At 40.8% G+C, this 25,415-nt stretch overlaps 1 protein-coding gene across 3 annotated transcripts in view; it reads right to left on the reverse strand.

Moving 5' to 3' along the window:
* The window catches only part of IQCK (IQ motif containing K), a 144,045-nt gene that overhangs the window by 73,851 nt on the left and 44,779 nt on the right, over positions 1-25,415 (reverse strand). For all 3 annotated transcript variants that reach the window (XM_004450400.4, XM_058286362.1, XM_071211314.1), the window contains exon 7: positions 7,386-7,470. In XM_004450400.4, the coding sequence (XP_004450457.1) occupies positions 7,386-7,470 (85 nt within the window). The remainder of the gene's footprint in view (positions 1-7,385; positions 7,471-25,415) is intronic.

Below are 25,415 nucleotides of genomic sequence, written 5' to 3' on the forward strand. Positions count from 1 at the left end.
TTGGATTTTAAAACTTCACAGAGAGTATAATAAAAACTACATGGGGAGCAGAGGTGGCTCAAGTCATTGGGTGTCTCCCTTCCATATGAGAGGTCCTGGGTTCAGTCCCTGGTACCTCCTAAAAAGAAGACGAGCCCACAACAAACAGACACAGAGAGCAGACAGTGAGCGCCAACGAGAAGGGGGGAGAAATAAAGAAAGAAAAACAACTATATGGGAGTGCATAAGAAGAGAGAGAATTTGTGTGTGTTCTTTCTGTGAGGGTGCTCTCAGAGTACACTTCATAAATTCCTGAGAATCCCTTCTGCTAGTAATAGGAGGATGTTTAATTCTAATGTTTAATTCTTATTGCCAGAAATCAGAAATCAAGAACTGCTGTTACAAGGAATAAAATAATGGCTTGCTTCATATTATTATTTTTTCCATCATATTTATTTATTTCATTCAACTACAATTCATATACCATAAAATCCACCCTTTTAAAGTTTACAATGCAGTGCTTTTTAGTATATTCACAAAGTTGTGCAAATATCACCTCTAATTCCAGAACATTTTCATCACTCCAAAAAGAAGCCCTGCACCCATTAGTAGTCACTTCCCAATTATTTCCCCTCCCCATTCAGCTTGCAACAACCACTGATCTACTTACTGTCTCTATGGATTTGCATACTCTAACCATTTCATATCAATGCAATCATACACTATGTGGCCTTTTGTGCCGGCTTCTTTCACTTAGCATAATGTTTTCAAAATTCATCCATTTTGTAGCTTGTAAGAGTAAATCCTTCATTCCTTTTTATGGCAATAATATTCCATCCTATGTCTATACCCCTTTAGTTTATCCATTCTCTGCTTAATGGATACTGGATTGTTTTTTGGCTATTATGAGTAATGCTGCTATGAACATTTGTGTACATGCTTTTGGGTGGACCTATGTTTTTATTTCTCCTCAATATATCTAGGAGTGGAAATACTGCATCATATTGTAACTCCATGTTTAACTTTTTGAGGAACTGCCAAACTGTTTTTCCAAAGTGGCTGCACCATTTTACATTCCCACAGGTCATATATGCAGGTTCCAATTTTCTCCACATCCTCACCAAACCTTGTTATTTTCTGTTTTATAATTCTTAATATAGCCATCCCAGTGGGTGTGAAGCGGTATCTCATGTAGTTTTGATTTGCATTTCTCTGATAACTAATGATGTTGAACATCTTTTCATGTGCTTATTGACCATGTTTATCTTCTTTGGAAAGAGGTTGATTTAATCCTTTGCTTATTTTTAATTTGGGTTATTTGTCCTTTCATTATTGAGTTGTACGAGTTCTTTATATGTTCTAGATACCAGACCCTTACCAATTATATGATTTGCAAATATTTCTTCTCATTCTGTAGCTTGTTTTTCACTATTGATGGTGTTCTTTGAAGTGCAAAAGCTATTCATTTTGATGAGGTATAATTTATCCATTTTTTTTGTGTTGCTTGTGCTTTTTTTTTTTTTTTTTAAGGTACTGAGGGCTGGGGATTGAACCCAGGAACTTATATGGAAAGCCAGTGCTCAACTACTGACCCACATCAGCTTCCCTGAGTTGGTGTTTTTTGTTTGTTTTGCTTGTTGTTTTGTTCTGGTTTTCTCAGGAGGCACTGGGAACTGAACCCAGGACTTTCCATGAACATGGGATGTCTTTCCATTTATTTAGATTTTCTTTAATTTCTTTTAATGATGCTTTGTAGTTTTCAGTGTACAAGTCTTGCACCTTCTTAGTTACACTTATTCCTAATTATTTTATTATTTTCGATGCTATTATAAATAGAATTACTTTCAAAATTTCATTATTGGATTTTTCATTGCGATTGTATAGAAATACAATCAATTTTTTTCTATTGAGCTTGTGTCCTGCAACCTTTGATGAAAACATTTATTAATTCTAATAGAATTTTTAATTTTCCCAACCACATCACTATTTTTTCTTTATTTTTAAAGAAGCTTTAGATTACATAAATGTTACATTGAAAATAGAGGAGATTCCTATAGACCCCACCCTCCTTCCCCTCTCACACATTAACACATTAACAACATCTTTTATTAGTGTGGTATACATTTGTTACAATTTATGAACACATACTGAAGCATTGCCACTAACCATGGTCTATAGTTTACATTATGGTTTACACTTTGCACTGCACAATTTTGTAGCTTTTATACATTCTAATAGATTTTTAGTGGATTCCTTTAGGACTATTTAGATACAAAATCATGTCATCTGCAAATATAGTTTTACTTCTTTCCAATCTTGATGTCTTTTATTTATTTTTCTTGTCTAGTTGCCCTCCAGTAAATGTTGGATTCCTTCAAGCCAGTGAATGAAGAAGTAGAAGAGAGACTACCCTTGTCTTGTTCCTGATTTTAGGACAAAAGCATCCAGTCTTTCACTATTAAGCAGGATGTTAGCTGTTGGTTTTTCATAGATGCCCTTTATCAGGTTGAGGAAGTTCCCTTATATTCCTAGTTTATTAAGTGTTTTTATCCTGAAAGTGGGTTGGATTTTGTCAAATGCTTTTCCTGAATCTACTGAGATAGTCGTGTTGTTTACATTGTTTTAATTAAATAGCTAAAACAATATGTAATAATCATATTACATTCGCTTTGTAAAAAACTTTGTTCAGTACATGTGAGGCCAGAGTCTTCCTAATTTTTTCCTGGCCTCCCCAAGTTACCCACTGTTGTCAGCTTGCTGTGCTTCCTTTTGGATATATTCCTGTCAGTAAGTATCTATGGAAAACATACAATATTTTTTATTAAAAATGCTTGAATGTCATACTTACAGCTTTGCAGATTGCTAGTTTCACCCCAAAATATGACATCTGTAGATTTTTCCCATTGTGTACATATATAGCTATTTCTTTTTTTTAAATCTGAAAAATTTTCCATAATATGGATTTACCACAGTTCAATTTACATTTCCCTACTGATAGGCATTTACATTATTTTCCATTTAATTTCTTTTTATGCTACATTTTACATAAAGTAAAATAAAGGGACAAAAAGAGAGGTGATATGTTCTCACATTCTGTGGCAGGGACTGCCCTTTTGCCATAAGAGAACTCCGCAATTTTTAGGAAGGCACATGGCTCCCCAGAATAAGAGCTACATTTTCCAGTTTCCCTTACTAATAGATGTGGCCTTGTGACTAAATTTTGGATAGTGAGATGTAAGCAGAAGTACCATGGGCTATCTTCTGGAAGCTTCCTTATAAGACAGTTGGCATGCTTCATTTGCCCCTTCTTCTTTGACTCTCCCTCATTTCTGTTGGATGGAATGTGGGCCTGAGGTCTAGAGTTGGAGCAGCTCTCTTAGATAGCACAGGGACCTTAGGAATGGTGGTCACAAATGGAAGATCAATGAGCTAGAAGGAGCTGGGTCCCCGAGGAGATCATGGAGTAAAACTAACTCCAGCCTTTTATGTGAGAGAAAATTAAAAATCTACTTTGTTTAAGCCTCTGTTACTTTGGGATTTTGTCACTTGCAGCTGTACTTCATCCTAACTGAAACACGGTCCCTCCAATCATCTTCTGGAATCTCCTTCTCCAATCCTGTCTCCACGAGAAGCTGGAAAAATTTCTGTTGTGCTCTAGTCCCCAGCTCTAGCCCCAGCCATAGCACTTAGTTGCACCCAGGGATCACTGCCTGGTCCTCTGCTCTTTCCTTTGCCTGGGATGCCCTCTTGGTCCCAGTTGACCACACCTGTGTCCCACCTTTCTTTCAAGCTTGAGGTCTTGTCCCTCTTCTTCGTGTGCCTTCAAAGCTCTCCTCAGATATTAGACATCGTTTCCTTCAAGTGACGACTTTGGACCTCTTCGCTTCATCTGGCCAAATTCAGTTATGTTTGAACAGCCTGAATTTTCACATAACTGACACTGGCCCCCTAAACATCTCGTGTACTTTCACGAGCATTTCTAGCTATTGTGTGATAATGCTTGTGATGGTGTGAAGCTGTATGGACACCTGAAAAGTGTGGTCATAGAGCTTATCCAGACCTGTGGGCATAAACCTATTATAAGTAGGACTTTTTTGATTAGGTTACTTCATTTAGGCATGGTCTGGGGTGAGTCTTAACCCTCTTACTGGAGTCTCTTATAAGAGAATGAAATTCAGGTGAAAGACATGGAAGCAAGAAGCTGAAAGCAACAAAACTTAGAGGAGAAAGGAGAGACCAGCAGATGCTGCCACATGCCTTGACATATGACAGAGAAGTCCAGGATTGCCAGCAGCCCATCTTTAGGAAGAAAGTATTACTTGATGATGCCTTGATTTGGACATTTTTCTCAGCCTCAAAACTGTAAGCTTGTAAATTATATTCCCATTGTTAAAAGACGACCCATTTCCTGGAATTGGCATTCTGGCAGCCTAGCTAACTAGAACAATGGTGCTATAAACAGTTAAATTTTGGCCACTCTGACATCTTTTTATATGTCAGTGTTTGTTGGTGTGGTGAATTGAATTCAGTTGTGTGTGTGTGTGTGTGTATTATAGTGGGAGCTTACTGTGTGAGAGAATCAGGGACAGAACAGTTCTCCTTTTATTGTTAAATACCAGGTTATATACTTAGTTTCCGGGTATGATTTTGTTTGAAGAAAGGATGCTGCTGCTTAAAAAAAATTGAAAATCACCGTTTTATGTCTTATTGCATTTTTCTGTTATCATTTCATAAAAAGAAACAGAAAATAAAAAAGTAAAATTGCTGATTCTAGTGTACTATGTCTTAAAAATGGAATGCATTGATGACAAAGGTGGAAATCAAGAGGCTGGTGAAAGTCAGGAATCTCAGTTGGACATCACTAGGCTTAAACTAAGGTGTTCAATTATGAAAGGAAAAGATCACATTGATAAAATACATATGAAATGCTGAAAACCTAAGTCATCAAATACTGTATCCAAATCATGGGATGTTCTGGGGCAGGTGTTATAAATGGTTTTTGACTCTCTAGGAACAGACTGCTCCTTATAATGTACAAGTCTACTATTTAAAACTTTCTCACTTGACTTCCACCGGTGTTTTCAGGAATGTGACATATACCAAAGTAGTGGAGGGACTGGATAATCTCACCTCAGACAGTAAGCTCCCTATGATCAGGGACAGTTCTAAGTAATGAGCATCTAACAAATACATGTTGATCGATTGTAGCCCATTAGAATTAATCTAACTTCTTGATGGATAGATGCATGGTGGTGCATTTCTTCAGTGTATTTCTCCTATGCCAGCTCCGAGGAGTGGAGCTCAGTTTGGAAGCCTCAGCATGGAGATCTCTGGCCTTCATGTAAACCCACATGGGCCTTCATCTGTGGCTTTGTTTGCCAACACTGATTTCAAATGGAAACTCATCCCATTGACATTAGGCACTTAGATTTGGGTGGAGCCATACTGCTGCTCAGAATGGGAGCTTCTTATTTACCTGGCAGCTTGGTAACATTGATACTCTAATCAGCAAACAAATACTGCCATATAAAATGTCAGAGTAGCCAAAGTTTAACTGTGCCTATAACATCATCATCACACAATAGCTAGAAATGTTCATCAAGGTGCACAAGATGTTTCAGGGGCCAGTGTCAATTGTATGAAATTTCAGGCTGTTCAAACACAAGTGAAGGTGGCCAAGTGAGGGGGAAAAGTCCCAAGTTGTCATTCAAAGGAAATGATGTCTGATGTCTGAGATGAGCTCAGAAGTCCCCATGAAGAAGAAAGGCTTGATCTCAGACTTGAAAGAAAGGTGGGACACTGGTTGTATTAGGATTCTCTAGGGAAACAGAATCAACAAGAGATGTGTAAATAGTATGAGATTTTATAAAATTCTCTCATGTGACCATAGGGAAGCACAGATTCATATTCTGCAGGCAAGTTGCAAACCAGGGGCTCCAAGGAAGGTCCAATGAGGGTCACTGATGAGTTTCCAGGAGACACTGGCTATCCAAAGATGAGCTGGGAAATTCTCTCTGAATGCTGAAATCACTTCCCCTTTTAAGGCATTCAAAGAATTGGATAAAATGTCACTCATTACTGATAGCAATCTCCTTGGTTGATCGCAGATGTAATCAGCCATCTGTGCAGTAAACTCACTGATTACTAAAGTCCATAAATGTTCTTTTATTACAATTAGCCAGTGCTTGCTTGACCAAATAATTGGGCACAATTACATGGCCGAGTTGACATGTTAGCCTAACCATCACAATGGTGTAAGTCATCCATTTTAGCACTAGATCCATGTGCCACTCTCACATGCGACTGGTAAGAATGTCAACAGCTACCTCCTTCCTGAAGTGCCACCACCAATGTGGATCAGGAGCTTTCAAAAGAAACTCACGCTTTATTAAGGGTTGAATTATGTCCAGAAAGACTCCCCAGTCCTAGGAGTGTGTCCTTACTAGGAAACAAGGACTTTGGAGTTGTGATTAGTTGGCATGGAGCCAAACTGGATTAAGATGGGCCCTAATCCAAAATGACTGGTGCCTGTATAAGAAGGGAAGAAGACACACCAACAGACATGGTGGTGATGACAGAGACTGACACGCTGCAGCTGCAAGCCAAGGAATGCCAAGGATTTCTGGCACCCAGCAGAAGCTAGAGAGGCAAGAGAGGGTTCTCCCCAGTAGCTTTCAGAGAGAGCATGGCCCTGCTGACACCTTGATTTTGGTCTTCTAGTCTCCAGAACTGGTTTAAGCCCCCCAGTTTGTGGTACTTTGATACTGCAGTCCTAGGAATTTAAAACACCATTTGACCCTGATAATCTACTTCTAGCAATTTCTCCTCCATAAAGAGGCGGACAAATTTGCAAAGATGACTGCACAATGGTATACAGCACAGCATTTATTACCATAATGAAACAGTGGAAATAACCTCAAAGCTCCAAATAGGAAAACAGTTAGAAAAAACAAGTTATAAAAGAAAAGTTTAAACACTTACATGCTAAACTATGTGTTAAGATTTTTAAAGATTAGAAAGTTTTACACCAAAAATTTTTAAGGATGACTGCCTGTGATGAAATTATCAGTAACTTGAAAAATTTTATTTGCTTTATCTGAATTACTTACATTTTCTTGTTTTTTTTCTAAAATTGACATGTATTGTTCCCTGAATATACGGAATACTATTTTTTTTTTGGCAATACAGGCCAGTCAACCCGACTTTAAAAGGTTGAAGTGTACTTTGAATAGTGATTGCAGAATAAATTTTGATAAGAATTCTAAATCACTCTTTAATATCTGTTTCTGGAGTTCTGACTTTTAGTGATAGCATCCTCAGTTTCAAATCAACTCAGGTTTTTCCCAGGATATTCCACATCACAAAACCCCCTGACAAGCCAAATGCTATAACTGCCCAGGACTTACCAGATAACCCCTCCAGAAGGACTGGATGTAGAGGGCAGCTTCCTCTTCTGTCAGCAGGAGGGAAAGTGGGACTTGCCGCCGAGGGCTGAAAAGCAATAAAACAGTCATATGCCCCTGAGAATCCGTCCTTCAACGCTGCAAAGACTTTGACAACATAATGTTTTCTCTAAAGTGCCTCATTCATCCCCATTCTTACAGAGCAACAATGTCATTTTTTATGACATAATTTTCAAATCTGGGGCAGAATTTTTTTTAACTACATAATCTTACATCTCAGGTTAGTCTGTTCTCCTTTGGAGGACTCATATTGGTAAAGTCACAGGTTAGTCCTGAAGGTGTTACCTATGGTGTATGTTACTGACATAAGACAACTGGACCTAACTCGAGAGACCCCGGAAGAGTGATCTTTATATACTGCATTATAATTAAGTCATAAAAAAGAAGGGCTCTTCTTCCAATTTTCCATTGATGGGGAATTAAGTAGTCCTTCTCTTTCCTGGAAGTAAAAAATTGGAATTTATCTCTGATTAGTGTGCGTTCCATAGTAATGTGTTTTAAATGTATGCATATTTTTAAGTTAATTTCCACTACTACAGCTTCATAAGAAACAGAATATCTCAAATGCTTAGTCAGTTTAGACTGGTTTTGTGGGTTTATCAGATCAGATTATTATAGGGGTTTTTGATTACAGATAACATATTTTAAAATCATGGTTACATGCTTTTTTTCTTTTCCTAAATTTTTTATAGAGGCATTAACTGCTGATGGTCTTCATGTCTCCCCAAAGTACATGTACCTGTGAAAAGCAAGAGCCAAGACCTTCAGATACATTATGAAGAAATAAACCTCTGAAAAAATGGGGGTCACATGGAGGCTGATCCCAGGAGAGAATTCCCAGAAATGACTTTGCAAGTAAGGGATTCCCAAGTGCCCTGGCTTCCACGCCCTCCCTGATGGCAGTCATCACTAGAGTTTATGCCAACTCTCATTGTAAGCCTGCCCAGGGCCACACACACAGCTTGTAGGTGGCTTAGTCAGGAGCTGCGCCCAGCCCCGTCCAGTCCTGCAGGCCAAGCTTCTCTCACAGTGCCGTGCTGACACCCCACACCTCACCTGAGCAAACACCTGCAGCTGTCCCTCCTGGCACAGACTGCAAAGCTAAATGGCAACAACACGCGATTCTCCAGGATCTAGGGTTTTGTTTCCCTCTAAACTTTGACTAAAAGAAAACATTGAAAACAGCAACCAAAAAAAAAAAAGAAAAATCCACCCTTGATACAGTATATTTGTTTGAAAGAATGACTGCCCTTTTGAATTATTCCAGAAATCAAAGAAATCAAAGCTAGGAAGTACCCTGGAGGTTCTCAAGACATTTCTCATGAGCACAGTGTGGTTGCTTATCTCAGGTTCTCTGCCTGGGCAGGTCCTTTCTGAAAGACCAAGTAAAGGAGAGTCTTCTACTTCTCTGGAGAGACAATTACACTCTTGAAATGATACCACTGTTAGAATTATTTCCCTAATGTTCAGTTGCCATTTTTATTTGCATAAGGGGGAGGAGCTTCTGGAGAAGGGGTGGTTCTGTTTTTGTTTGCAGTGCTTGCCTAATATTCAGGTTTCCTTGGCTGTAACCAAGCTGGAGGCCACCGCTGGAGGCAGGTCATCACCCTGATTTCCACTTCAAATGTCACTCCTTATCTACTGTCCTTATTCTCTAAAGCTCAGTTATGTGGCTCCAAAGAATCACATGCTTAAATAATTTCCCTTCACTAGTTAGAAATCAATGATTTCTAGAGAGACCTTGGGGTTTCTAAGGAGACCCTAGTGTGTTAGGACTGAATCAATGAGAACAATGCTAGAATGCAATCTCCACTCAGATGCAACTTGAAAGATGTCCTTGATCAGGTCAGTGTCCAGTGAGCTCCCTGCAGTTTTCCTTCCTGGTGCTTGTCCCAACTTGGAGAGGTAAGCCCATGCGATTATCCAACTGGCTTGACAACTCGGCTGCACGGAAAGTTCCATGAGGAGAGAGTGTGGGCCTGTGTTTGCTCTTCTTGGTCTCCCCAGCCCTAAGTACCACATCCAGCACATTGCAGGCACTCGGTAGATATTCGTGAGATGAGCAGGTGGTTGTCTCCATGCCTGGCTGTGTACTATGCACTTTCCACAATTTATTTCTTTTAATCCTCACAACAATTATAAGCTATTGTTAGCCTTCTTTTGCTGTTAAGGAAACTGAGGCTTCGAGGTATAAAGTGACTGGTTCAAGATCATTGGTCATTTCTTGCTGAGAATGCAACCTTCCCAGGAAACACAGGGAGAGGCCCAGAGAGAATGGAGGCCAGCTTACAAGGTTACTAGCATGGAAGTTGGGGTGCTAGCAGCTGCCAGTGTGAAACAGGAGAAAACAGTCTTGTACCCAGAAGAACAAAAATATTAAGGAGCAAAAAAGCCATAAGCATGGAAAATGCCCTCTTTATAACCCCTTTTGGATATTCGTTTGTCTCAATCTCCACAAAGAAATCATGTCAGGATTTCAATAAACAAGTGGAGTTAGTCACTTGTATCTGAGGGGAGACCTCATGGTGTCTTTCTGTGTAGCCCGATTTTCCTGCTTTAAATATGTTTTTCTCTATTGATGTCATGAAATCCTCAAAGGAACAGTATTCCTGTTTAGAATTGCAATCAGAAAGGAGAACTGCAAATCTTAGGACACAAGGGGCTGGGCTGGTCCAATACAGGGCTTTCACCAGTAAGGAAACCCCAGCCTGCTTTGCATCACAATGACACCTCCAAAGAGCAAACCCAGATTTCTAATAGGCCTTAAGGCAGTAATGTGAGGTAACCTTTGGTGACATCCCTGCTTTCATGGCTAAATAATGGGGCGCTGTCTAGTTCCCGGCCCAAAAGTAAGCCTGAGAAAGCCAGGGTAAATCAGGGCCAAATGAAAAAGGCCTTAATCTTCAGAGAATTAGCCCTCCTTTCAACAGGTTGCTGGACAGGGTAGAAGCCAGGCCAGGCCCGTCTCTCCTCTTTTGGAATCAGTGCAACTGGCTTCAGGTCAAATAAAAATAGAGAATGAGCACAGGCGAACACTCATCACATGGGAAGATGGCGGGGCGGGCCGGGGAGGGGAGGCAGAGCGTGCAGATCCCAGTGGAAGGCAGCTGAGCCTCCTCACAGCTCAGATTGGACAGCCCCAGAGCAGCCATATTTTGCAGGTTCAAATGGGCCCAGCAGTACAGCTGAGCATGTTTCCGAAAGAAATCGTTTCATGGTAGTGCTCATTTGTCATGTCCATCACTGTTTTTCTCAAAGGTGAATGAAATTTACTTTAACCAGAAGAATCAATGCTGTACATCTGAAAAGGAACAGCAATTTGTTTTTCCGCTTGTGTTGTATGTGTATATATGCCCAATTCTTTCTCTTAGAGAGCCAAGTAAAATATCTGCAGGACATAATAAAAGACATACTATAGCATGTTTACAATATAACATACTAAGAGAATTTGAGAAATTAGTTTTTATCAGTTTCTCCACCCAGACAAGTAGAGATGCCATCAACAGCAGATTAAAGTAGGAAGAAGAAAACTTGCTTATATTGCAAATAATGAATCTCAGGATGCAAATAATATCTATGTTTCATGAGGGAAGAGGTTAAATTGTTTTCTTGGAACAAGAGAGCACAACACAGACATATAGCCATTTACAAAGATGGCCCAGGCCCTGAATCAACCATCATGCAAAAAGTCTTGCACAGCCCAGCACTTAAAGCTGTCTACCTGTCATATTCAGTCAAAGGGACTTAACCCAGTCCTTGCCCTCAGCCTTAACTGGTTTCCCAAATACAATATGTTGGAAACATCACATTCTTGAATTAGGAATTTCCAATATTTGGAAGAGCTATGAATGACATGACTAGGAATGGTACTTCCAGACCTACGGTGACCAGCCATTAGGCTGGACTTTAGGACCCTTCCGATTCCAGTCCTTGGGAATGTGAAGCACAGCTCCAGAAACCAGTAGGAAAGAGGCCAGCTATTTTATGCTCTGGCAGCCTTAAAGCACATTTAGAAATCCCGGTTCCTAGGATGCGATCTTGCTTTCGCCCCCTCACTAATCTCCGCCCTGGAGACCAACAAGCAGTTATTACTGCAGCCTCGGGCTGAATAATTTTCCTAGTTAAACACAGAGTCAAGCCCCATTTTACCAACCCTATCATTGGAGACAGCATCTGTGTCTAGATAACAGTGCTCACCAATACCACGTGCTGACCCCTGTGGGTTTTAGGTATCACGATCTTAAAAAAACAGGGCTGGGATGCTGAATAATTTTTGATAACATATGCCCAGATTGCTATGTTATTTAGTCTTTTTATAACTGGTTACCACATGTTTTCTCTAAAGTGACTTAAGGAAAACCTGGGTGAGGTATTCATTTTCTGTTTAATCATATTACAATAGAGGAAAGCATAGCAAGGTTCCTTTAAGAAATATTGTTGGGGTTTCTGATGTAGGTATACCAACAGTTCATTTACTTTTTTTCACTGCAATCTTTAGAGCACTGATATTTGGAAATAACCAGTGATAATGCGATGGACATCTAGTTTATTGTCTAACCATGATCCATTGCCCCTTCTTTTTGTAAGCACCCCAATTTTCTTTTAGAAGAATCATCATTCCCTATACACAATCCCTGTAATCTGGTAGGGCTGATCCTACATTCCCACTTTAGGAGAGGATTTGTTGCCCAGATCTGGTTCATCAGAATAATCATGATTGCTTCAGAGATGGGCAAGTGACTCAATTTGGGCCAATGAGATTCAGGCTTGAGACTTGCACTTAACTCTCAGAAGGAGGTATTCACTTGAACTATGGGAGGGATTGCCAAGATGATGGGATGTAAGCCTGGGGCTGCCAGAGACTATCTCTGTCACCACATGGGATAGCACCCCTGGGAATAAACTCAAGTGGAAGAACCCCCACGAAATGGTGGGTCCTTGAAATCCCATATATCCTTAGACTTTTCAGTTACATGAGCCAATAAATTCTCTTTGGGCTTAGTCATTTTGAATGTTTGGTTTTTCAGTTTTGTCACCTGCTACTAAAAGAATCCAGACTAATCCAAAGAACATCTTAAAGAAGTGTATGCATTGACTTACATATTTTTTTCAGTTTTATTGATACATTTTAATAAAGTATAAATCCATCCAGATGGATGGATTGATCCAACCAGATCAATGGTATTCTGTGTAATCACATTTGTGCATTCAACACCCCAATTACTCCCTGAGTACTATTATTCCAATAATTATAATAAACAATAAACAAACAAAACTCATTTACCTCTCAGTCTCTCTATGCCTCACCTGCAATACATAGTTGCTGTTCTCTTTCCTTCTCTCTAATATATTTTATTTATATTTTGTAAAAACAGTCTTACATATGCAATATCAGCCACATTCGTGTTTTACATGAGGTTTTACTATCTTATAGAGTCCCATGTTAGAGTTTTTAGCTTTCCTTGTAATTATATACATGACCTTAGACTTTCCTTACCAACCACTGTCATACCCATACAATAGCACTGCTAGTTACAAACAGCATGATATGTTTTGACCATTTCTATTCATTTACAAAGAATTACAAACAACCATTTTAACAATTCTGCATAGATTAACCCTCAGTTTTCCATTCTCTACCCTCCTTCTATTTTCTGGTGACCTATATTCTAATTATTAACTCCATGAGTTATACAATATACTTAGTTCATAATAGTGCAATCATACAACATTTGTCCTTTTGTGTCTGGCTTGCTTCACTCAACATAATGCCCTCCAGGTTCTCCCCTGTTGTCATATGCTTCACGACTTCATTTCTTCTTACTGCTGCATAATATTTCATTGTGTGTATACACCACAATTTGCTCATCCATTCGGACACCTGGGTTATTTCCAACTTTCAGCAATCATGAATAATGCCGCTATGACCATTGGTGTGCAGAAGTCTGTTCATGTCTCTGCTCTCAGGTCTTCTCAGCATATATCGAGTAATGGTATTGCCGGGTCACATGGCAAGTCTATATTCAACTTCCTTAGGAACTGCCAAACAGTCCACCACAGTGGCTGTACCATTCTCCATTCCCACCAACAGTGAATAAGCATTCCTATCTCTCCACATCCTCTCCAACATTTACCGTTTTCTGACTTTTTAATTGTGGCCCGTCTAATAGGTGTGAAATGATATCACCTTGTAGTTTTTATTTGCATTTCCCTAATCGCTAGTGTGTGACTTACATATCTTTGATACTTACTTTGAATAAACAAGCTGTGTTTTAGAAAAATAAGCTGTAATACATCCACACAATGGAATGCTACCCAGCAATAAAAAAGGAATGCAAGTTGCGATACACACAATAACATGAATGAATCCCAAAGGCATTATGGTAAGTGAAAGAAGCCAGTCTCAAGGATTACATAGTGTATGGTTCCATTTATAAGAAATTCTGAAGAAGCAAAATTATAGGACTGAGACTAGAATATCGTTGCCAGGGTTTAGGTGCAGGGGAAGGTGTGTCTACAAAGGATTAGCACAAGGGAATTTGTTAGGGTGTTAGAATTATTCTGTATCCTGTTTGTAAGGGTAGTTATATGCATGAGCTAAAACACAGACATGTACACCAAACTATAAATAACTTAAAAAATAAATTAAACTCTATTCTTCGTATATAAGGATTTTCAAACTAGCATTGTGACCTTCTGGGCAAGTCGATCAGTTTCCTCATCTGAAATGATAATTACATACACTTCAATAATGCTTCATCATTTCCAGAGACCTTTAATATCTAGTACCTGGTAAACTACATAATAACCTCATCAGTTTCTTTAACCTCTCTTCAGCAAAGAAAACTAATGTTCAGGAAGATTGATTTGCTCACAGTGAGATCTAAGCATGTTCAGAGGTAAGACAGTGTGACTGGTATCTGTTTGTACTGACCCAGCATCCTCTCCCCTTTCTTCTGAAAACAACACTTGCAAGCATGATTACATTAAGGATCCTGAAATGGGGAGATAGTCCGGAATTATCCAGGTAGGCCCAATGATATAGCCAAAAGCGTACCAATAAGAGGGAAGAAGAGGAAGATAGAAAGTACCAAAAGAGGAGGTGTGATGAAGGAAGCAAGAGGGTGGAGAGATGCGAGGAAGGGGTCATGAGCCAAGGCAGGCAGCCTCCAGAAGCTGGAAAAGGCAAAAAAAATGGAATCTCCCCTAAAACTTCCAGAAGGAACCAATGATGTCAACACCTCAACTTTAGCCCAGTGAAACCAACCTTAGGCTTCTGGCATCCAGAATTGTAAGAGAATAAACGTGTGTTGTTGTAAGCTAGAAGGTTGTGGACATTTGTTACGGTGGCCATTAGGAACTAAGACACTGACTAATAAATGGCAGAGCTAAGACTGGAACCCAGATGTGTCTGCCATGCTGCCTCACGCAGGCCCTCCGAGCTTGTTCCCAAATAGTCCTATCTAGAAACAGCAGGTGGAGAGAAAGGGAGCAGTACTGTGTGTCCCAGAGAAAGGGCACCCACGTGGGGCTCTAGCGAGAGGGAAGCACACAGAGAATTACACAGCTTCACATGACCCGAATTCAGGAAACAGCTCTCTTTCCTTCCTCTGAAGATGAATGTTAATACAAAGAGCAAAGATGATTTCTATCCTCAGGAGACTCTTTAGCTACTGAAATTACTAAAACAAATCTACCTTTTTTTTAACAGCAAAATAAACTTAAAGAATTTTCTCCTATTAACGGGACATGACAGCAAATTCTCTGCTGTGCCCCCACTTAATTGTGATCTTTAGCTGCCTGTGCTGTTTCAAAGGCATAAGCCTTTTCAGCCCCACTGTTAAACTCAGCATAAACAGGTCATCACATGGCTGGTGCGTGTCCTCAGACGGCACAGTGACACTGGAGTTTTCACTCAGTTGTTGGTCATAAGATATCCTTCACTGACAGGAAAGTATCATGGATCTCTTTTTTCTTTTTTTTTTTTTTTTTTGGTCCAAGGATAGAACTTAGCTGAAAAGATATTTCACCCAAAGCAACCTTTCCTTTTCTCTCCTAAAACCCAGTCTCTATTTCACTGAAGGCCTCGGCTTTAATGCTGCCTTTCATGAGCCTTCTCCCCCGAGACCTGAGACCAGGGAAGAAGCAAGCACACTTGTGTTCTGGGCTTATTTCGTTCTTTATTTTTTGCTGTATCTGGCCAATTCTCAGGGCAATTCTTTCCGGTCAAAATGAGAATCAAACCTTTTCTTGTTCTTAATAAAATAGCAAATAATTTCATTGCTTCTGATTGGTTGGTTGTCAGGACTCTGTATTACAGAAGAAGAAGGTGCTGGAATTCTAAAGAGGAGGAAAGTCGGCAGGCGAGATGACATAATCCACCATTGCTGAAAGGTGAGGAAGAAAACACCCTCCTGAAGCTTTGATTACAGCATGTGGCAGATTGAGTTATTGTTCCCAATTATTTGTTTCTTTTCCTATAAGGGAATTGTGCATCCCTATAAGGGAATTGTCGTGTGCCTGGCAGTTCTCCCCTGTGGGAGTCAACTTCCCGGCACCACTGATATTGAGCTTAGCCATATGACCTGCACTGGTCAACAAAAAGTGAGCAGAAGTGATGTTTGCCTGCCACTGCGTGGTGCAGCCATTGTTCTCCTTGCCCAGCCATGAGACTGAGTAGGGCTGCTCCTTGTTCTTAGGTCCCAGAATGAAAAGTTATGTGAAGCAGAGCCAAAGGTGACATGCAGCCACCATGTAACAAGAGGTGGAATAAACCTGTGTTGCTATAAGGCACTGAGATTTGGGGTTTGGTTCTTATTGCAGCAGAACCTACTGAAAGCTGACTAATATAGAGTAATGGGAGGCAGTTGAGGCAATGCCATGTAGGAGAACTTATCAGTCAAGACTCTTTCATTTGCAAGTATCGGGAACCTAAGGCAAATTGGCTTAAGGAAAAAAAAAAAAGAATTTATTAGCTCACTTCACTAAAAAGAGATTGAGCTGTGAGCTGGCCCTGGGCATGGCCAGATAGAGAGGTTCAAAAGAATGCCATGGAACTCTGGCTTTCTCCACCTCTCAGTGCTGCAGTTATCTCAGCATAACCTCTTCAGGTGGTTGCCCCCTGCAGCTCACAGCTTACAACCTCAAAGCTCCAAGTCTAGTGGAAAAGAGAGACACTCTTTGCTGTTGGTTTCTTATAAAGTCCCAGCATTATCTCTGATTGGACCAGTTTGGTTAGCAATCACTGTGATGAGAGGGATTCACTCCTCTGCCTGGCCAGACCTGGGACGCACAACCAGCCAAGAGCCAGGGACAGAGTCAGCTCACTGAGCTACATGGACCAAGAATGGGAGAGGGACAATCCTTCAGGAATACAGGGAGTTCTGTAACCAGGAGAAGGAACAAACCAAAACAGGGCTGGAAAAAACACAAATGCCCACCATAGAAACCAAGTAAGTGATTAAAAAAAAAAAAACAAAAAAAACTCAAAACCTGAGTTAGTGGGAAACCCACTTATTCTGAAAAAAACCTACCCTTCCTCCCCGACATCAACCATATGTGACTCTGGGTGTTGATTCACTGAGGGGTGGGCACTTCACCCAAGATGAACCTCTCAGAGCCCTTCCCTGGCATATTAGCAGTTGGACTTTAAAAAGCCAATCTAGGGACAGTGTGCAGCCCTGGAGACTGCAGAAGCAAATGGGTCTGGAGTGAGAGAAGAACAAGACAGAGACACAGAGAAGGGAGAGGAGACACTGGTGGGGAAACCGGGTGCTACTCCAGCCCTTGGCTCTGAGTTACTATCCTTGGCCTCAGTCAGACACCCAAGTACAATTATAATAAATTCCTGTTTTTTGCTTAAGCTAGCTCAGAGTTGGCTTTTAGTCATTTACAATTAAAAAAAAACAAAAACACCTCTGTCTTCTGTAAATGTATACATGGGATATTCCAGAAGGCAAAGTAGATATCTGCCCCAAATATTACAAGAGCAATGAAGGGAATAAATGTACATTGGTTTGTCATTGTTTTTAAATCTTAGTCATTTTGTAGAATATTTGAAAGTTGAAAAATATATATATATATATAAAGTAGAAAACAAAGCCATCATGCTCCTGCTATTTGGAGTGAAATATCCTTTTAAAAGACTTTTTAGCTCTCGAGTGATTTAATTACATGATGATCCTTGATCTGAAATATTCCCTGTTCACTATATAATTTATTTAATAAATATGTTTATTTAATACCTGATAAATCTTAGTGATTTCTATAAACCTGAGATGATTTTTTTAAGCGTTATCAATGTTCTTGACTATATAAAAATGAAGCTATAAAGAAACTGTCATGAAAGAACAATGGATAACTTATTGAGACAGGGTGGACGAGCAAAAAACAAGCTAAATTATGGTGTTACCTGCATGAGATGTGTCCATTATTTATGTGATAAGCCATCAGCAGACACCCGTGACAAATCTTTCCAACTTACCAGCTGTGGTCTGACAATATAAGGACATTAAGCATCAAAGGCAGCTGAGCTTGGTAGAATTTGCCTTACCAGGACGATTCAAATAAGAACCAAACTTACATTTTAGATGGCTTCCAGGGCTGGTAGATAGGGTTATTTGAGGCAATAAACACTAGCATGCATATAATATACCTTGGAGTTCTAAAATCAGTCCATAAGATGAACATCACATTAGTCAGAATCTTCCCCTACATGTCCTTAAATCAACCATAAAGACTAAGCATCTTTCCATCAGTCACCCAGCCAGTATTCTCCCAGCCTTAGCAATGATCACTTGAGAGCAGTTAACCATGCTCTCAATTGCCTGAACTCGGGAGCCAGGCTGCCTGGGTTCCAATCCTGCTTCTGCTATTTACCAGCATGTGACCTTGGGCAAATAGCTAAATTTCTCAGTGTCTCGGTTTTTTTTTTGGGGGGGGGGAGGGAATCATGGCTGTGGCAGGAGAGCTGGTGCTGTGCCCTTGCATATGTTTGGTCCCCCTGGCAAGTGGTTTGGGGCCAAGTTAAGAACTTTCTGGCCTGAGATGCCTCCTCCATTCTTCCTTCTGTTGCTTCAGTGACCTTGAAGATCAGATAATCCAGATGGTATAGTTGTATCTGTCTCTGCATGGGCAAGAAATAAACTGCTATTGGGGTAAGTCACTGGTATTCCAGTATTGCTTATCGCTGCAATCTAGCCTGGCCTAGCCTGACTAATGTCGATAATGGGATCATGATATCCCCTACTTCATAGCATTGTCATGGGCATTAAATTTGTTAATATTTGTAAATTGCTCACTGCATGTAATAACACTAGATCTGGGGTTCTTAACCAGGGGTTCTTCCCCAAGGGGTCCGAGGAAAGATTTCAGGGGGCCCGCAAGCTTGAATTGAAAAAAATCAACTTTCTTTATTTTCTCTGAATCTAACTGAAATCTAGCATTTCCTTCACTTATGAATGTATGCAATAAATTACTGTGTATTCGTTTCTTTTTTGAATTTTTTTATTTTTTGTCTTTATTCATTTTTAATATTACATTCAAAAAATATGAGGTCCCCATATACCCCCCACCTCTCTCACCCCACTACTCCCCCCATAGCAACATTCTCCTCCATCATCAAGAGACATTTATTCATTTCATATCACGTTACATTTGTTGCACATCTTGAAAAATTACTTAAGTTCATCCATACTTCGAAGTTATGGTAGTCGTTAGCCCCTACACTAGTTGAGTGTCATAAAACTATCTGCCACTACATTCTGAGAAGGGGTCCGTGGCTTTCACCTGGCAAAGGGGTTCGTGGAACAAAATGTTTAAGAACCCCTGCACTTGATAAAGGTTTGGTAGATAGATTGGAAGATAAAGAGACCGGCAGACAGAGAGAAGGAAGTCGTTGCCTTATAAGCTGAGGGGCACAAAAACAGAATAACTAAGGACAGAGCTGAGTCACGTCTCCCATTTTATGCTTTGCTTCCAGAGTGGAATGGCAAGGGGAATTGCTCAAATTTTAAAAATTCTTATTTCTTAATCTCTCTCTTTCTTTCCCCCAAAAGCATACAGTTGAATTAATATAACTTAAGTGCGGATATACTGCTTTCCAATATACGCAATAGTTGTCTCTCCAAGAAGACAGGACCCATGTTTGCCTATTTCATAGTTCCATGGCCAAATTAAGTGCTTGATAAATGGTAACTACCCAGCTTAGATGTATGCCTGCTCCATAGTTTTAGGACACATTGAAGCATTTAGTAAATGTCAACTGAATAAATGGACAAATTAAATAACTCACTTAAAGAGCTGGAACACATCTGCTTGGTACTTGTATCCATAGTGGGAAAAAATACCTCAATAGCTGGCACTAGAATTCCTCTTAAGGAAGGGTCTGTTTTTCTTTAGGTGACAGTTTTACAGAAGGAGAAACTGAAACTCAGAGAAGTTAAGTCATCATCTCCCAAAGCCACACAGCTGGAAGCGGTGGAGCTGGGTTTGGAAGGCAGAGGCATCCAATGATTGCAGAGCCCAAGCTCTTAACCTTCCCCTACACTGCCACTTCTTTGACTTCCAGGATATTCCTACATCTCCCTCGACAGCTTTGGGATTTGATACACTGTCATCTTCTTCACCCATCCCCCACCAGCATTCTCAGACTCTTCAACATCCTACCTCAGTACCTCCCACACTGTGGCCTTGGGTCCCCGTGATGCCTCTGACCCCTGTCTTCCCCTGTATCAGTTTGATATTATTGATGAATTCCAAAAAGATATATCAGATTATATTTGTAATCTGATCTGTATCTGGCATGATGGAGTTATGATTAGGGCGTTGAGTCCCCACCCCTTGGTGGATGGGAACTCACAGATATAAGGCATGGAAAAGAACAGAGTTGAGGGTTTCGGATGTTGGAGTTTTGATATGGGAGTTTGATGCTAAAGACTTAAGCTGGAGCCCTGGGAAGTAACCTCACAGAGGAAAGAGAAACCAGCCCCAGGAAGAAAGGAATCTTGAACCCAGAGAAGAGCAAGCCCCAGGAACGTAGGACCCAGGAAGCAGATGTAAGCAGATGTCAGCCGCCATCTTGCTCCAACACGTGACAATAGACTTTGGTGAAGGAAGTAACTTAATGCTTTATGGCCTGGTATCTGTAAACTCCTACCCCAAATAAATACCCTTTATAAAAACCAACCAATCTCTGGTATTTTGCATCAGCACCCCTTTGGCTGACAAATACATCCCCCATGTCAGTCACTCAATAGAACAGTCACATCTTAGAATGGATCCTCATTGAAGACCATCACATCTCAATCCCCAGTTTGCTCTCTCTCATCACAACTTCCTCTGTCCTTCCATCTTTCCTACCTACTCACTTCGGTCTCTATTGTTTTTGGCCCTTAAGCAAGACCATGGTTTGGGGAGCTTATTGGTGAACACCTAGAATGGGGATCAGTAAACTGCAGCCCATGGGGCAAATCTGGCCCACTGCTCATTTTCATAAATAAACATGTACAGGAACAGCCATGCCCATTTGTTCATGCTACAGTGGAAGCATTAAGGAGTTCAGACAGAGACCATATGTGGTCTGCAAATCCTAGAAGATTCATTATCTGGCCCTTAAGAGACAGTTTGCTGACCTCTGACCTAGAAAGCTATTTCCTGGTTGCCCAGGAATGCTGAGATGATTGGATCCATGTTCTCTAGGGCAGGCCCAAGGTTCTGATCATGTGACTCCTCCTTCCCATCTTGCTAGAGAGAAGTAGCTTTGAGGGTGGGTTGTGGGGAAGGAGGGTGAGTGAGGCTATGTTCAGAGACCAGTCTCAGGAGGGGTGACTAAGGCCCGCCCAGTATCAAAAGGCTTTACTGCCTTGGGCCTGTACCTGCCACTCTCTCCTTGGTCTAGGGCCACTTTCCTGACAGACATTTGAATTTCTCAGCATGATCAGCTGAAAACTCAGTCTTCCCACTGTTACTCCAGCCATCCAATGAATAAGAACAGCCATTGGCCCTTCCCAGTTCACAGCCAGTGGATAGAGACTTCTTTGACCGCTATACATCTGCCATTTAATCAGTCGCTCATGAGGAGCTTTGAACATTTTTTTCCTTTAAAATTTTGACTATGGAAAGTTTCAAAGATATACAAAATTAGATGGAAAAATATAACGAACCCATGCTATCATCAGCCAGTTTTTCCATGTCAGCCACTCAATGGTAACTTCCCCCTGCTCATATTATTTTGAAGCAAATTCCAGACATTGTCCTATCATTTCATAAATAAATATTTTAGCATGTTTCTCTAAAAGATAATAACTTTTCTTAAATAAGCTTTTTTTTTTAGAAGGTAGCCAGGGAATGAACACAGGACATGGGAAGCTGACACTCAACCACAGAGCTGCATCTGCTCCCCAGTGAGAGGTGGTTTTCTTGTTTGTTTGTTTTTAGGAGGTACCGGGGATCAAACCCAGGACCTCATACATGGGAAGCAGTGCTCGACCCTGAGTTACATCCACTCCCCAACTTTTTATTTTGAAAGAATTTAACTTTCAGGACAGTGGCAAAAATATTACAAAATCCATACAGAACTCTCTAACATACCCCCCACCCGGACACCCAGATCTACCAAACTTAAATAAAACAGCAATAATTCCTTATATCAGTCACTATCTATTACTTGGTAAATTTTCCAATGGTTAGTTTCTTTGAATCAGGATCTAGTAAGATGCACACGTGGAAATATTTTTAAAAACATGTTTTCTTGATTCTAAGGTGGATCTCACCATCCCCATTTTAGAATTTCTGAGTTTGGTATGTTCCTTACTTTCAATGTGAACACATAGATAGCGTTTCTTTCTCATCCTGAAAACTGGGTATTACCATTAACATCTTATAATTCAGAACATAGGGTAAGTTACGAGGAAAAAAATGAAAGATATTATTTTTAGAGGAGTTAACAGAGCTTTCGTTTGGACCTTAAAGATATGATGTGGGTGCGTTTTCAGAATTTGGAGTTGTCCTGGGTGGTGCTGCAGGGATAGATACTGGACATTGTGTGTCCTGCCATGGCCCACTGGGTGGAATAGGGGAGAGTGTAGACTACAATGTAGACCACTGTCCATGTGGTGCAGCAGTGCGCCAAAATGTATTCACCAGGTGTAGTGAATGTGCCATGATGATGGAAAAGATTGTTGATTTGGGAGGTGTGGGTTAGGGGGGATGGGGGTATATGGGGACCTCATATTTTTTAAATGTAACATTTAAAAGAAAATAAAGAAGAAGAAGAAGAAAAAAAAAAAAGATCCCCAGGGCCCTGTCTAGGCCTCTGATGATATTAGCTTTGCCAGTCTTCAGCCCTGAGTTTTACCCAACCACCCAGGTTCTCCACTCCTTTCAGGGTTGCAGAGGGTTGCTGGAGACAAGTGCACAAGCAGGCTGTCAACATGCACCACAGGTTCAGGCCTTCAGCTGGGCCAGCCCTACTTATCCCTGGCTGATTCTCTATGGGTTTCACCACAGCAGCTGTTGCAGGCCTCGTCCCCACCCCCAGCCCAGCCCTCCAGAACCTGCCACGACCTCCCTCTCAGCAGATGCCTTCACACCTACATCACCCAGCAGAAAGACAGTATCTGCCATTAACTGCTCTCAATTTTTCTCCTGTCCACATCGAATTTTCCCTCACTCTTAGCTCTGTTCTCAGAGGAATAAATATACACACATTTATGGATCTGTAAGTGTGTATATATGCACAGAGAAGTAAAATGCCAATAATGGTTCTCTCTGGGAGGTAAGCTCTTAGGTGATTTGTGCCTTTTTCTTTTAACTTTTCTGTTTGGTTTGAATTTCTTCAAGGAGTATGTACCATTTTTACAAAGCCTGTAATGCCATTTTTAAATGTAGGTGATTTCTAGAAAGGGGGACATTCAATCCCCATAGTCTTCATAGGGATGGTCCCTCCCTACCAGTCATGTCAAGTCAACATAGTTATCTAAGTTGAAACTCGGGCTTACTTTGCAGACACAACTGCAAGGCAAGCCCTGGTCACCATTGCCAACCATGTGACTTATTACAGTAAGTGCCTCTTCATAGAACTTCTGGAACCAGCTCTGTGGTGCCCCAAAGTCCAGCCCTTACCCATCTTGGCTCAATGAATATGTTTGACACAGGAACTTCAAGATTCACAAACTCAGGTCTCCTTCAGATTCTATTTCTAAGCTTCAGGCCAGTGTTTCCCATGAGGCACCACAATTGCAATGTGACCCAGACAGGAATCATGTTCACCTTGAACCTGGTTTTCTGAATAGGTCTCTTCTTTTTCATTTCAAATGGGGCCTCCCATTTGCCCAGAAGTAAACCTCACCCTCTCAAGGCACACCTCTCCTTTTGACCCATCCCATGCCTTTCCTTTTCCACTTCCATTCACTAGCTGAAGACCTCAGGGCTGCTACTGTAGCCCTGACTCCAAGCTCTCCCTAATTTCATGTATCTCCTATACCAGCCTCTGGAGTTTACTGCCAAAACACAGTCTGATCACATTACTCCTCTGCTCAAAAATCTTCAGACGTTCTCTCTTGCTTATGTAACAGTGGCCAAACTTCATGCTTTTACTGAAAACCATAATCCATCTCCTGTCTATCTCCCAGCCTCATCTCTGACTCTATCCCTACATCCTCACATGCTCTACAAGCCAGCCAGTCTGGTTTCCCACACTGTGCCTGGGCCGTGTCCTGTCTTTTCCCACCTTTATGCCTTTGGCCTGGAATGACTTCTTCTGCTTGTCTCTCTTTGCAAGGCCATGCTGTTCTTCAATGACAGTAAGAACCACTAGTTACCATCTATGCAACACTTACTACATGTTAGGACTGTTCATGATCCCATTGTATGTGCATCATTTCACTGCAACTTCACAACAACCTCTTTGTATCAATGAGGAAATGAGGCTTAGGGAGTGGCCTGCTGAAGTACTTTCAAAATATGTCCACAGTTTCTTTGGAATTCCTCCCTTCAAAAGGTAGACCCTAACCACTCTTCCTTTGAATGTAGTCTTTGAACTGCACTCAATGACTCACTTCTAACTAACAGAATATGTGGAAGCAACAGCATTTGACTTCCAAGACTGGGTCATAAAAGGTACTGTGGCTTCCTCCTTATGTCTGAATCTCTCAATCTAAAGGAGGATAGTCGCCATGTCAGGAGGACACTTGAGAAGCCCACAGAAAGACCCACGTGGGGGGAAACTGAGACCTCCAGTCAACAACTAGGGACCATGTGAGCATGCCATCTTGGAAGCAGACCCTCCTGACTCTGACAAGCCTTCAGATGACTGAGGCCCAGGCTGACATCTTGACTGCAACCTCATGAGAGACCCTGAACCAGAACCACCCAGCTAAGCTGCCACCAAATTCCCAACCCACAGAGACCATGAGATGAGAGATTTGTTGTTTGAAATCTTTAAGTTTTGAGGCAATTTGTTAGACAGTAATAGATAACTAAAACACTTGCCCAAGGTCATTTGGTTATTCTATCCCTCATGCTCTTAACTCCAATCCAATACTGTCTGAAATACTAATTTATATTTTACTTTCTTTACATACTTAGAGTCTATCCCTCACAATTCATCTCCCTCCCACTGGTACATTTAAACCCTGCTCAAAATGTCTATATCCCATTCTCCTGCCCCTAACTTTCACCACATTCACATAAGACCCACCTCACCTCCTTTTCATCTTCCCAGCTCCAGGATCTCAGCTTTACTATCTATATCCTAGGGTTTGTGCGGACTAAATGAGATACATGTACAAGCACTTAGCAGAATAACTGCTCAATAAGGTTGGCTATTCTTATACTATTTAATATTTATTGTTTCCTAGACATAGCACTTCTTCTTCCCGATGGATGAGATCTCAAGCCTGGTTGTCCATTAGAATCATCTAGAAAGTTCTTTTTAAAAAAAATACCAATGCTTGGTCTACACCCTGAAGATTC

The sequence above is a fragment of the Dasypus novemcinctus genome, chromosome 23, assembly GCF_030445035.2.
Source record: "Dasypus novemcinctus isolate mDasNov1 chromosome 23, mDasNov1.1.hap2, whole genome shotgun sequence".
Lineage (NCBI taxonomy): Eukaryota > Metazoa > Chordata > Mammalia > Cingulata > Dasypodidae > Dasypus > Dasypus novemcinctus.